This window comes from Chinchilla lanigera, unplaced genomic scaffold, assembly GCF_000276665.1.
Source record: "Chinchilla lanigera isolate Chin_1 unplaced genomic scaffold, ChiLan1.0 scaffold00053, whole genome shotgun sequence".
Classification (NCBI taxonomy): Eukaryota; Metazoa; Chordata; class Mammalia; order Rodentia; family Chinchillidae; genus Chinchilla; species Chinchilla lanigera.
In genome coordinates, this window is record NW_004955454.1 from 2448672 (window position 1) to 2461212 (window position 12541).

The following is a 12541-nucleotide window of genomic DNA, read 5'->3' on the forward strand; positions in this document are numbered from 1 at the left end:
GACCTGCTCAGACCTTTTAACAATGGGAGTGGTGCTGTCTCCTTTTCTTGATCTGTCTTGGTTACTTTTCTCTCATTGCTGAGACAAAATGCCCAACACCTAAAATGAAGGAGGGAAGGGTTTATTTAGCTTACAGTTTGTGGAGGTTTCAGTCCATACTTGGCTGGCTCCGAGGCAGAAGGTAGCAAAGCAACAAAAGCAAAGGGGGCAATGGCAGCCGAACAGCAAAGCAGCCAGAGCAAAAAGGAGGAATGGCGCCAAGCAGCCTCTTTCCCTGCCTTACACTGTAAACAGGCTACCCCCACCTAAGGGGCGTGCAGCTCTCACATAATCTCCATGCCCTCCTCTTCCACAGGCTCAGGATGTATACAAAGTAAGCACCCTGGCTTCCTGCTGAGTCACTTAGCCAAACCTCTAGACTCCCCAAGTTGATACAATGTATCAACCATAACGTGATCCTTAACATAAGTCTGAGTTTTAGTTGGCATTCGTCACTTCTAGGCTGTGACCATTAATCCTGATATGTCACCTTCACTGGATTAAGAAATGCCTGGCAGAGCCAGGCATGGTGGCGCACCCCTGTAATCCCAGCACTTGGGAGGCTGAGGCAGGAGGATCTTTGGGAGTTTGAGACCACCCTGGGCTACAAAGTGAGCTCAAGGCCAGCCTGAACTGCATAGCAAGACCGTCTCAAAAAGACAAAAAAAAAAAAAAATGCCTACCAGATTAGAAAAACACACTCTGGTTGTGGTGGGCCGTGCAGGTGTGACCTTAGGTACTGTATCTGGTCTCATCCCTTCCTCTCTGGCACTGTTCCCTGCTCTATTTCCTGGCCAACATGAATTAAGCAGCCTTATTCTGCTGCCCCCTTCCGCCATGATGTTCCCGCCTTGAGCCCGCTGACCATGGACTGAATGCCCTGAGACCGTGAGCCCGACTGAACCACCCCCCTTAAAGCCTGGGCATTAGCGATCACGTCCCTAATGGGAGGACTAATACAGCATCCGCCTGAGTTTTAGCTTCTACTGTTTGGTTTCCTACCAACTTTTTCAGCGTCTGTCTTTCCAAACTGTGGTGTTAATGAAGGTTTCTCCCAGGGTCCTGGGAGGTGGAAAACTTCTATCAAGACCTGGATCTTTTCTCCTCCCTTGGTTCCCATCCCTAGAACCTCCTTCTTTGGTCTCTGTTGGTGGATTATTCTGGCGCGAGGGTCAGGAATGTTGAGAACAGTTTGAAGGATTTGCAGGGCCCACCACCAGGTTAACCCGCGATGGGCGCTCACGTGGCATGGCTGGGCCCGGCAGCTGTGGGGATGGCCGTTTGGAGGGGAGTACTGGGGTCCATGTGCGTCCTCTCCCCACCCCAGGTCCAAGCGTAGAGGACCAAGCAGCCACTCTCATCCAGTGTGCCTTCCGGCAGCACCTGGCCAGGAAGGAGCTGGCTCGCCGTCAACTGAAGCGCCAGGAATATCTGGAGCAGATGGAAAAGCTGCAGAGGGAAGTGAGCTGGGGGAGCCACAGGGCCCGAGGGTGGGATGGAAGCTCGGGATGATGGTGCCACTATTTCTGGGCTGGGGGGGCAGTGACCTCGGGCTGCGGGCGTTAACCCCAGGACTGCGGACAGTGACCTCTGGCCATACCTCGCAGGCCTACCTGGCCTCAGTGCGCCACGAGCAGGAAGTGGCCCGGCGGCGGCGCGAGAAGGAGGAGGCGGCGCAGCGCGAGCGGCTGGAGGAGCTGCAGCGCCGCCGCCGCCTCCTGGACGCCGCCTTCGACGGGGACTTGGCAGAGATCCGGGCGGTCCTAAACGAGGTCAGCAGTCGGCGGCGGCCAGCGCAGCGGGGTGGGCGGGGCCTCGGGGCGGGGCCCGGCGGGACTTGAGCCCGCGGGCTGCGCAGGTGGAGCAGCTGCTGACCCGCGACGGCGTGGGCCACGACGAAGCGGGCCGGTCGCGGAGGCTGCAGCGGCGCGTGGCCATGGTGGAGTGCGAAGACAGCCACGGGAACACGCCGCTGTCCGAGGCGGCAGCGGGCGGGCAGCCCCTGGCCATCCAGCTGCTGGCCGAGCTCGGCGCCAGCCCCAACAGCAAGGTGGGCGCCGCGGGCCGCTGACACGCGAGGGGCGCGGGCAGCCTGCTCCCTGTGGCCTGGGGTCTCGATCAGGGCACCGCTCCCGCAGGGCGCCTTCGGTCGAACGCCGCTGTACCGGGCAGCCTTTGGGGGCCATCTGGAAGCCGTAGAGGTGCTTCTGAAGCTCGGTGCAGACCCACGCGTGTACGCGGACGATGGGAACACCCCCGCGCAGGTGCGAGTCGAGCAGGCGTGGGCAGCGGCTTGTCCAGTCAGTCTCCAGAAATCACTAGAGCTGGGGGCGAGTAGGGGCTTCTCCAGGGGCCCAGGACCGGGCCCTGAACTCTTCCCTGTTCCCCACCTGTGGCTCTGCTCCCCAGCCCTGGAGCTCCACTGAGCCTGAGCGGGTGTGTGTCTGCTGGGCTGCAACAGGCCGGGCCGGAGGCCGCAGAAGGCTCGCTCTGCCAGGTCGGGAAATGCCTCTACCTGCCTTTCCTTCAGGTCAACTCAGTTTGAACCCTTCATCTCACCCGCACTCCAGATCCCGTCCCTGATGGTGAGGCCTGCATGGATATGAGGTGGACTCAGCCTGCTGGTAGACCCTCTTTCCACGCTCAGGAATGCAGGGTGCCGGGTGCCAGGGGCTTTGTCTAGCCTGGGGCCATGGATCCCACCCCCAGGCTGTCCTTCTGTGGACACTGCCCTAGGCCAGGATTACTGACTTGGTCCACTCAGTGGATTCCTGTGCTGGTGGTAGTGGGTTCTGTGAGGTGTAGGGGGTGTGGGTGGGCATCCAGGGGTGCTGAGGACAGGACCCAGCAGAGTTGGTCCAGGTGGGGAGTCAAAGGACAGGTAGTTGGGAGCTGTGGATCGGGAGGAGGTACCTGCTAGAATCAGATGTCAGAAAAGGATGGTTATCTCAACCTGGGGTATGGGAGCCTTTGTGTGACCACAGGCCAAGAAGTAAGCCTTGATCAGAACCCCACACCTGATACAAAACTAATTCAAAATGAACTAGAGGGGCTGGGGACATAGCTCAGTAGCATAAGTGCCTGCCTGGCAAGCGCAAGGTCCTGAGTTCGATCCCCGGTACCGAAAAAAAAAAAAAAAAAAAAGAACTAGAGATTAAGATGTAAAATGTAAAACTATATAACTTTTAGGTGAACTTATGAGACAAAAACCTTTGGGGCCTAGGGCATGGCAAAGAATTCTTAGATACAACACCAAAAGTTCAATCCAAAAAGAAAAAAATCAATAAACTGGGCCTCATCAAAATGAAAATTTAGCTAGGTGTGGTGGCACACACCTGTAACCCAACACTCTGGAAGGCTGAGGCAGGAGTGGATTTTACCCAGCAGGGACAACTGATGGAGACCCTGTGTCCAAGTAAAAAGAAAGGGGCTGCGGATGTAGCTCAGTGTGTAGCTCTGGGTTCAATCTCCAGCACTGCAACAAACACACACAAACAACATGTATCATCCAGTTATAAAATGAGCAAAGGACTAGGAGAGAAATTTCCCAGAAAAGGCTGTAACAGCAGCAGATAGATGCAGGAGGTGTTCGGCACCTTCACAGATGTGTGACAACAGCCAGAAAGGAAAATGGGGAAAATACCCAGTGCTGGCGAAAATACAGAGAGCCTAGATCTCTCACCTTGCTGGTAGGAATGCAAAATAGTTTGTAAAATAGTCTCTTGCAAATAGTTTGCTAGATTCTTTCTTGTTTGTTTGCTAGATTATTTTTAAAAAAATAAACATATATTTAGCATGTGTCTCAGTAGTTACTGCCTTTGGCAATTTTTTTTTTTTTTTTTTTGAGTTTACTATGTAGCCAAGGCTGGCCTCAAATTCACAGTAAGCCTCCTGCCTCAGCCTCCCCAGTGTTGGGCTTATAGGCATGCACCACCATGCCTGGCTCATCATAAGCATTTATTCCAATAAAATGAAACTATATCCACACAAAAATATATGCAGATGTTCAAAACAGTTTTATTGGGAATAGCTCAGATGCCCACCAACAGAGGGTGGTTAAACCAGCTGTGCCTCAGTTGTGCCTGGAGTGCCCACCTGCCACACATAGAGGGAAAGGAGGGAGCTAGTGATGCCAGAACAGCTTGAGGAGCTCTCCAAGGGGAGTGTGTGAGCAAGAAAAAGCCCTCTCAGAAGTTACCAACTACATAACTCTATTTGCATAAAATTCTTAAAATGACAAAATTATAGAGATGCAGAACAAATTAGAGGTTTGCAGGGGAAGGCTAAAGGGAGAAGGATGGGTGTGACTGGCAGGGAGGAGCAGGAAGGACCCTGGGGGTGGAGTAGTTCTGAGTCTGTGGTATGGCTGTGCAGCCTGCAGGCGCACATGCGCTCGCTCACACAACATGCGCTGGCTCACACACACACACACACACACACACACACACACACCATTACCTGTGGTTTGTACTGTCAGTATTTTGTTTTTTTTTGTTTTTTTTTTTTTTTTTTTTCCGGTACTGGGAACCGAACTCACGACCTTGCGCTTGCCAGGCAGGCGCTGTGCCGCTGAGCTAAATCCCCAGCCCCCTGTCAGTATTTTGCTTTGTTTATTGTTGGAGAGTTGAGTAAGGTGCTGTCCCTGGGGAACACTTGCTAATGGTACATAGGAATATTGTATTATTTTTGCAACTTCCTGTAACCCTGTAGTTCTTTTCAAATAAAAATTTAATAAAATTGTCAGGCATTCAGAGACACGAAAAATAACCCAGAGTGAAGAGAAAGGTTAATCAATAAAAACTGAATCAGAAGTGACACAGGTAAGAGTTGGTAGACAGAGAAGTTAAGGTTATTATATCTGCATCACGCACAAGCTCCCTGACTCTGGGAGGTGGGAGCTGCAGTGTTGGAGATGAAAGGTTGTCTGTGATACCAGGCAGGATTAAAAGGGCTGCGGATGGACATCACGGTAGAGTGTCCTTGATCCCCTGTGCCACACACATAGCTGTAATGTCTGAGATAAAATATGTTGGATGGGATTAATGTACAGGTAAGTAATATTGAATTTAATGGCCTAGCAATAGAAAATATGCTAAATAACATATTTATTTTTAAATTTTATTTTAAAGAGAAAAAAATTTCATAACAAGATAGTAGGGTAACAATGGTTAATACATTGCGTATTATAAATAACATTTAACATAAATAGCTATTTAGCTAAGTAACTATTAGCTAAATAACTGTTTTGCTAAATAACATATGCAAAATAAACAGAAAAGAAAGAATCCCAAATAAAAAGAAGGTGCACCAGATGTGGTAGTGCACTCCTGTAATCCCAGCACTCAGAAGGCTGAGACAGGAGGATTTTGGCAAGTTTGAGGCCAGCTTGGGCTACATAGTGAGTTCAAGGCCAGTCTGAATTACATAGCAAATCTCTGTCTCTCTGTCTCTGTCTCTCTCTCTCTCTGTCTCTGTCTCTTTGTCTCTCTCTCTCTGTCTCTCTCTCTCTCTCTCACACACACACACACACACACACACACAAAAGGTGAGCTGTGGGACAGTTTCAAGAAGCTTAATGCACATATGATTAGCGTGTTTATTATGTGATTGGAGTCCCCAGATAAAAGAAGGCCAGGGAACAGAAACATTGGAGGAAGTAAACACCTAAACATTTCCAAAATTGGATGAAAAATGTAAGCCCACATTCTCCAAAGTTCAACAAGCCCTGGGCACAAGAAACATGGAGAAACCAGAGTGAGACACTCAGAACAAAGTCTCAGTGTCAGTGCTGAAAGGGAAAAAGAGGTGCTGCAGACAGAGGAGCAAAGATAAGCATCACAAGAAGTTTCTTGTTGGAAATGACACAAGGCAGACATCAGTGGCCCAAGATTTATGAAGGACAGAAGGGGGGACATCCCAACCTGGTCACCCTAGAACTCCATATCCATGGAAATATTTTTCAAAAATGAAGCAAAATACAGGCTTTTTCAGACTAGCAATAGCTGAAAGACTTCGTCACCAGCAGGCACACTACAGCACAGGCTACAGCGGGAACCAGTCTGACAAAAGGGACTGCGGCCAGGTGTGTGGATCTATGCTAGGGAATAAGGAGCACCAGAAATAGCAACTGCACAGGAGAAATATATAGAACGGTATCTTGTTTTTTATTTATAAGGCAGCTGAAGAAACAAGAACAATTGTGCTTTTTTTCTTAGCCATATCGGGGATTGACCTTAGGGCCTTCACCCTGAGCTACATCCCCATACATTTTTTCTTTTTTCTTTTGAGACAGGCTCTCACTAAGTTGCCCTGGGCTTGAACTTGTGATCTCCTCCCTCAGCCTCCCAGAGTACTGGAAGGCAGGTACCTCCACACCTGGCTTGCTGGTGGTTTTATAACCTGCGTAGGTCTACATGTTGAAAACTGCACAAATCAAAGCTGTGTCAGTGTGTGATTTAAAAAAAATACCACAGCGATTGGGAGTGGGAAATAGAAGTGTGTTATCATAGGTTCTTAATGGCTGGGGATTTAGCTCAGCGGCACAGTGCCTGCCTGGCAAGCACAAGGTCGTGAGTTCGATTCTCGGTACTGGAAAAAAAACAACAAAAAAATTATAAGTAAAGTGATATCATTTGGCAGTAGATTGTGATGTTATCTATTGGAAACCTAAGCCAACTACTACAATATCAAGAGTTTAGCTAGTAAGCCAACAAAGAAAGTAAACTAGCGCATGCCTGTAATCCCAGCACTCGGGAGGCTGAGGCAGGAGGATCCTTGCGAGTTTGAGACCAGCCTGGGCTACAAAGTGAGCTCAAGACCAGCCTGAACTGTGTAGGGAGACCCTGTCTGAAAAAGGCAAAAAAGAAAGTAAACTAGAAGTCTTAAAATATTAAACCAAGCCAGTTGCAGTGGAGTACATCTGTAATCCCAGCTGTTTGGGAGGCTGAGGCAAGAGGACGGCAAATTCAAGGCCAGTCTGGGCAGCTTAATGAGACCCTGTCTCAAAAAGGGCTGGACTTACAGCTTAGTGGTGGAGGGAGGGATGGCCTAATGTGTTGGGCAGTATTGAGGAAACAACAAAAACAAAACAGGTGCCACTGGTATCAGTTTGTCATTCCATGTTCCCCAGACACAAAGATATTTTCTTATACAATTCATTAGATATTTCTATTTAGATCTACAATCTAATGTGCCTTATGTCTGGGTGTTTTTTTTTTTTTTTTTTTCTTTTTAAGATAGGGTGTCCCTACGCAGTTCAGGCTGGCCTTGAGCTCCCTTTGTAGCCCGGCTGCTCTCGAACTCCCAGTAATCCTCCTGCCTCAGCCTCCCGAGTGCTGGGATATACAGGCGTGCATCATCACGCCTGGCTCATTGTAGTCTTTTAGGGTTCTAGGCCAACAGAGAAACCACTGTCTTGAATATTTCTGGTCACTGTACCAAAGATGGAGCACTTGACAGGGTGTGCCACAAATTTCTTGTGCTTGCAGCTCACTGGCTAGACCTAGTCATTTGGTTCCACCAAACCACCAGTTAGTCAGAAAGTATCATCCTGCCTTGTGTAGAAGGTCTAGGGAGGAATATAGATGATGATCAGCACCATGGTTTTTTACCTTTTTTCCCTATATTTTCCATCATTTTGTCTGTTTGTTGTGGGTATTTTCTTCTGACTTGTCTTCTAGTTCACTAATTCTCTCTTCAGCTGTATTTAGCTAGTTGGTTTTTTGTTTGTTTGTTTGTTTTGTTTTTTCCAGTACTGGGAATCGAACTCATGACCTTGCGCTTGCCAGGCAGGCGCTGTGCCTCTGAGCTAAACCTCCAGCCCCTTAGCTAGTTGTTATATAATGTGTATAGTTTGCTTTTAATTTTGATTATTTTAATTACAAGAAATTTTGTTATATATACTGTATGTAGAGTATATGTATGTATAATCTTTCTGCTCTGTACCAAAATTCTCAACCTTGTTTTTCATCTCCTTGAACATAGTATCTTTAAGATTTAAAAATCTGTAGCTGACAGCCATGTTGATCTGTTTCTGCCACCTATAGTCCTTTAGGTTCCATTTATTCTGCCTTGTTTCCTGTGCCTTTTTATTGTGTCAAATGTTTTATCTGTAGAGATGATTTGAAGCCTAGCAAGACAGTACCTTTCTTGACTCAGTCTGGAGTTACTCTACCATTTTTAGGGCTTGAGAGGTGTGAGGCTGAGCCCAGGTCTTTGTAAAAAAGCCTAATTCTGGATTGCCCTTACTCTGAAGTTATGTATTTATTAATAAATTCCTTCTATCATCCATCCACCCACTTATTCATCCGTCCATCCATGCATTTCTCTGTATACTAATTTATCAATGAACCAGTCCATAGGTATGTCTCTCCTGTTTCTTGCTACCTATCCATTCATATGTAAGTACAGTCAGGTGCACAATAACCCATGCTTTCATTCCTTCACTGCCCAGCCCTTGAACTGACTGATGGATAAGATGGCTGTGTAAGGAGCTGTTCTTGGTTCTGGGGGCACTTCCTTGCACAAAGTAAAATCCCTTCCATCACAGAACCCACACTGTAGTGGGATCATAAGTGCATAGTATGATCAGTGCTATGGAGAATGTGAAAAGTGGAACATGGAAGAGGGACCAGTGATGGTGAACCTTTCAGAGCTTTCAACGATATCAAATAGCTGGCTGTGGCACCCATGCTATGGGTTTGCCACCACTGGCTTAGACTCTTAGACTAGGGGCTGTGTGTTTGGTTTTTTTGTTTGTTTGTTTTTCTTCCAGGAATTGAACTCATGACCTTGCGCTTGCCAGGTAGGCACTGTGCCACTGAGCTAAATCCCCAGCCCCAGAGTAGGGGCTGTGGCTGGAATTTTTTGTTTGTTTTGGTTTTTTGAGACAGGGTCTTCCTATGTTGTTCAAGTTGGCCCTGAACTCACTATGTAGTCCAGGCTGGCCTTGAACTTGTGGCAACCCTCCTGCCTCAGCCTGCCAAATGCTAGGATTACAGGCATGTACTGCCACACCTGGCCTGTGATTGGAATTTTAAGAAAGATATCCAGGATGGGCCTGCCTCTCCAAGGTGACCTACCAAGAGAGATTCTGAGGTGAGGCCACGCTGTCAATGTGTGAGCTGCTCCCACACGGAGGGTGGTAGCGTAAGGTCCTGCAGAGGAATGAGGGAAGAGCCCATGGGGAATTGCAGGGCTTGGAGGCTGGTCAGAGGGTGGTGGTGGGACCTGCTGAGCTTTCTTCAGGCAGCAGTGGGACAAGTTTGCAGTCAAGGGGCCCAGTGCCCCTCATAGTTGCTCAGCAGCAAGTGACAAGTCAAAGAGCTCTGAGGGCAGCTGTGGCCCAGGGGATTGAGAAGTCCTAGGTCTGATCTTACCGATGGGTATCATTTTGTAGGGCATGCAGAGCAGGCTGTACTGTATGCTTATCCTGGCTGTACTGAGCTGGATGTGTGAATACACGTGAGTTTGGGCCTGGAGTGGGTTTTTTTGTTGTTGTTTTTTTTTTTTTTGGTTTTGGTTTTTCTCCAGTACCAGGAACCGAACTCACGACCTTGCACTTGCCAGGCAGGCGCTTTGCTGCTGAGCTAAATCCCCAGCCCCTGGAGTGGGTTTTGAGCTAAGAGCCTGGCTGTTGTGAAGGGAACACAGGGCCCACTGACTGGGGCTGTCTTTAACCCACCCGTGTGTGGGAGCCAGAGAGGTGACACTCCATGTGTGAGCGTGTCCCCAGCAGCCCTGCCAATGGCCCTGTCTCTCTTGTCTCTGGGGTCAGCCAGGCCCCTGGAAAGGTGGGTCTGGGACCCTCTGTGTTCCTCACCCCTCACCTCTGTCTTCTCACCGCTTTCCCTCCACATTACGGTGAAATCCTGGATCTGCCCACTTTCAGGTGCCCTAGGGCCTCCCCTCTGTCTTGTGGCCCGGCTCAGGTTTCCTGGCCACCTCTCCGTGCAGGAAGTTTGGCCCCCACCCCACTCCACCTCTGTTCTCCCTATAACAAGGACTTGCGGTGAGCCTGCCTTGCTTTTGCCATCCACTGACCACCTGGCTGCTCAGCTGCCCCTGTGCGATTTTTGTTTTGGTTTTCGTTTTTTTTTTTTTTTTTTTTTTTTTTTTGAGACAGGGTCTTGCTATGCAGTTCAGGCTGGCCTTGAGCTCTCTTTGTAGCCCAGGCTGGCCTCAAACTCACAATGATCCTCTTGCCTCAGCCTCCCAAGTGCTGGGATTACAGGCGTGCACCACCATGCCCAACTATTTTTTTTTTTGAGACAGGGTCTTGTTATGCAGTTCAGGCTGGCCTTGAACTCATGGTGATCCTCTTGCATCAGCCACCTGAGTGCTGGAATTACAGGCGTGCGCCACCATGCCCAGCTTCCCCTGCATCTTTGGCTATAGGGTTGTGTGGATTTGATTCTTCTGTTGTTTGTAGCCTACCACCTCACCCCTTCCTAGTAGGGAGCTGGCCATACCTACCTCTCTGGACAGCAGGCACCTTGCAGGACTCAGGGTCATTCATCAACAGTTTCTCGCCAAGGGTGAGGCTGGGATTGGTCACTGCAAGGGAGACTTGTGCCCCATGAGCATCAATCTGCTCTACAGACTTGGGAGAGCCATGCACAGGAGTGACTGGCTCTGAGTCCAGGCTGTATCCCTATAGCTCCTGGGGACTGAGGAGGGGAAGCCTGGAGTGAGTGGGTGAGTGAGTGAGTGGGTGAGTGAGTGAGTGTGTGTGAGTGTGTGTGTGTGTGTGTATGTGTGTGTCTACAAGGGGATTGCAGAGGAAGGCAGCTTCAGGAAGGCCAGGCCTCAGGAGTGTACTTTACTGCAGAGAATGGAGGTGGGGACCCTGCGGGGGTTAGAGGGGATGTAAGGTTGTCCTACCATAGGACATGGGCCTTCTTGGATTTGGGCAGGGAGCTCTGGAGACTCCTCCCAGGTCTCGGCTTTGGGGACAGTTGTAACACGTGCCCATCAGGAATTGGCTATTGGCACTGTCCCCTTTCTGACCACCATGACCTGTTCTCTAAAATGGGAGAGTCAAGTACCTCCTTCCTAGGCTGGGCAAAACCCTCATCGTGCATGTGCTCCTGTCACTAGGTGGCTTCCCTGAATGCGGTGGCCAGTGTGCTGCAGTCCTGGGACCTGAGCCTCACTGAGGCCATGCTGCAGAACATGGAGGCCGAGTGGCAGCGCCGCGCTCAGGAGGCCCAGCAGCAGCAGGCTGCAGAGGCTAAGCGGTACGTGGTAGGGGCAGTGAGGGTGCTACTGGGCAGCAAGGGAGGGCATCCTTTGCCTACCCTTCCCTCCCTTGCAGCTTGGCCCTCAAAGTGCAGCAGCTGGCCCGGGAGCAGCAGCAATGTCACAAAGTGGTAAGGAGGGAGGGATGGTGGCGGGGGCAGAGGGGTCACGCTGCCCCAGAAAGGCTGTTTGCATCCCCTCCTTTCCTCCTCACCCCCAGCTACAGCAGGCCTACTGCGAGCTCCATCGGAGGATCTCGGAGCATGACAGGTGCCAGCAGAAGTGCCCAGACAAGGCTGAGCTCACACTGCAGGTGCGGCTACCCCTGCGCCGTGCCCTGCCTTCTGTACTCTGCTTGCTCTCACCAGCCCAGGCCTTCCCCTGCCAGGCCGTGTTGCTGTTACCTTTATCCTGGAACTTGAGGCCAATACCCAGGCCACTGTGGGAGGTGGTGAAGCCTGAGGCAGTGGCTCTGAGCGGAGGAGGGGAAAGGGAGGTGACAGTCAGTGTGGACTCTCCCCAGGCCATCAAGGATACAGAGACCCATGTGGACAAGTTGCGGCAGGAGGCACAGAAGGCTGAGGAGATGTTGGCCATGGCCCGGCTGGAGCTGCGGGAGCAGAGCAAGGAGGGTGGGTGGGGCTTCTGCTGAGGGTGGGGGTTGGGGGGCCGTAAGGCCCAGGGAGGGGTCTGGACTGGGATCTCCCAAGGGCATCACCCTAGCACCCTACAGAGGAAGAGGAGGCTCCAGGGCTGAAGTGCCAGGTCACCGAACTCCATGACGTGCTGATGAAGGATGTGGGCAACCGCATCAGTGCTGACGGCAGGTCGGTCAGCGCTCAGGCTGGGCTGGGTGAGTCTGGGGTGGCTGTGCCCCATGGGTGACCAGCCTGGTGGCCGCCCCCAGGTGGCCTCTTGTCATAGACCCTTCAGGCCAGGCAGCCACCTTCCTGCGCTACCAGGACACCAACTACTTAGATACCATGAACCCAGAGCACCTGAGGCCTGAGACTATCCGGCTGGCACTGCTGGGGGCACTCAGGTGGGCCGAGCAGGGCGCTGGGCGGACAGGGCCCCCAGGTCCGCCCTGGGCTCACCGGCAGTGCTCACAGGTATGGGAAGCCGCTGGTGTTCGACTTTCGAGACATGGACCTGTTTCCCGTGGTGCAGCGGCAGCTGGATGCTGTGCAGCCGGGACTAGCGCAGGCGCTGCTGAGCCGTGGGCTGTTGGAGCAAGAGCGGTACCTGTCGCTGCTGCGGCCCA

General features: G+C 51.0%; 1 protein-coding gene across 6 annotated transcripts in view; it reads left to right on the plus strand.

The window, feature by feature from the left end:
• LOC102011174 (putative IQ motif and ankyrin repeat domain-containing protein) overlaps window positions 1-12541 on the plus strand; it is a 33936-nt gene that overhangs the window by 21051 nt on the left and 344 nt on the right. For 4 of the 6 annotated variants that reach the window (XM_005395804.2, XM_005395806.1, XM_005395805.2 and 1 more), the window contains 12 exons: window positions 1367-1500; window positions 1647-1811; window positions 1898-2089; window positions 2178-2303; window positions 2610-2624; window positions 11137-11276; window positions 11354-11408; window positions 11498-11590; window positions 11801-11909; window positions 12011-12104; window positions 12185-12319; window positions 12390-12518. In XM_005395804.2, the coding sequence (XP_005395861.1) occupies window positions 1367-1500; window positions 1647-1811; window positions 1898-2089; window positions 2178-2303; window positions 2610-2624; window positions 11137-11276; window positions 11354-11408; window positions 11498-11590; window positions 11801-11909; window positions 12011-12104; window positions 12185-12319; window positions 12390-12518 (1387 nt within the window). The remainder of the gene's footprint in view (window positions 1-1366; window positions 1501-1646; window positions 1812-1897; window positions 2090-2177; window positions 2304-2609; window positions 2625-11136; window positions 11277-11353; window positions 11409-11497; window positions 11591-11800; window positions 11910-12010; window positions 12105-12184; window positions 12320-12389; window positions 12519-12541) is intronic. The other 2 variants (XM_013520055.1, XM_013520056.1) reach the window with 2 other exon arrangements.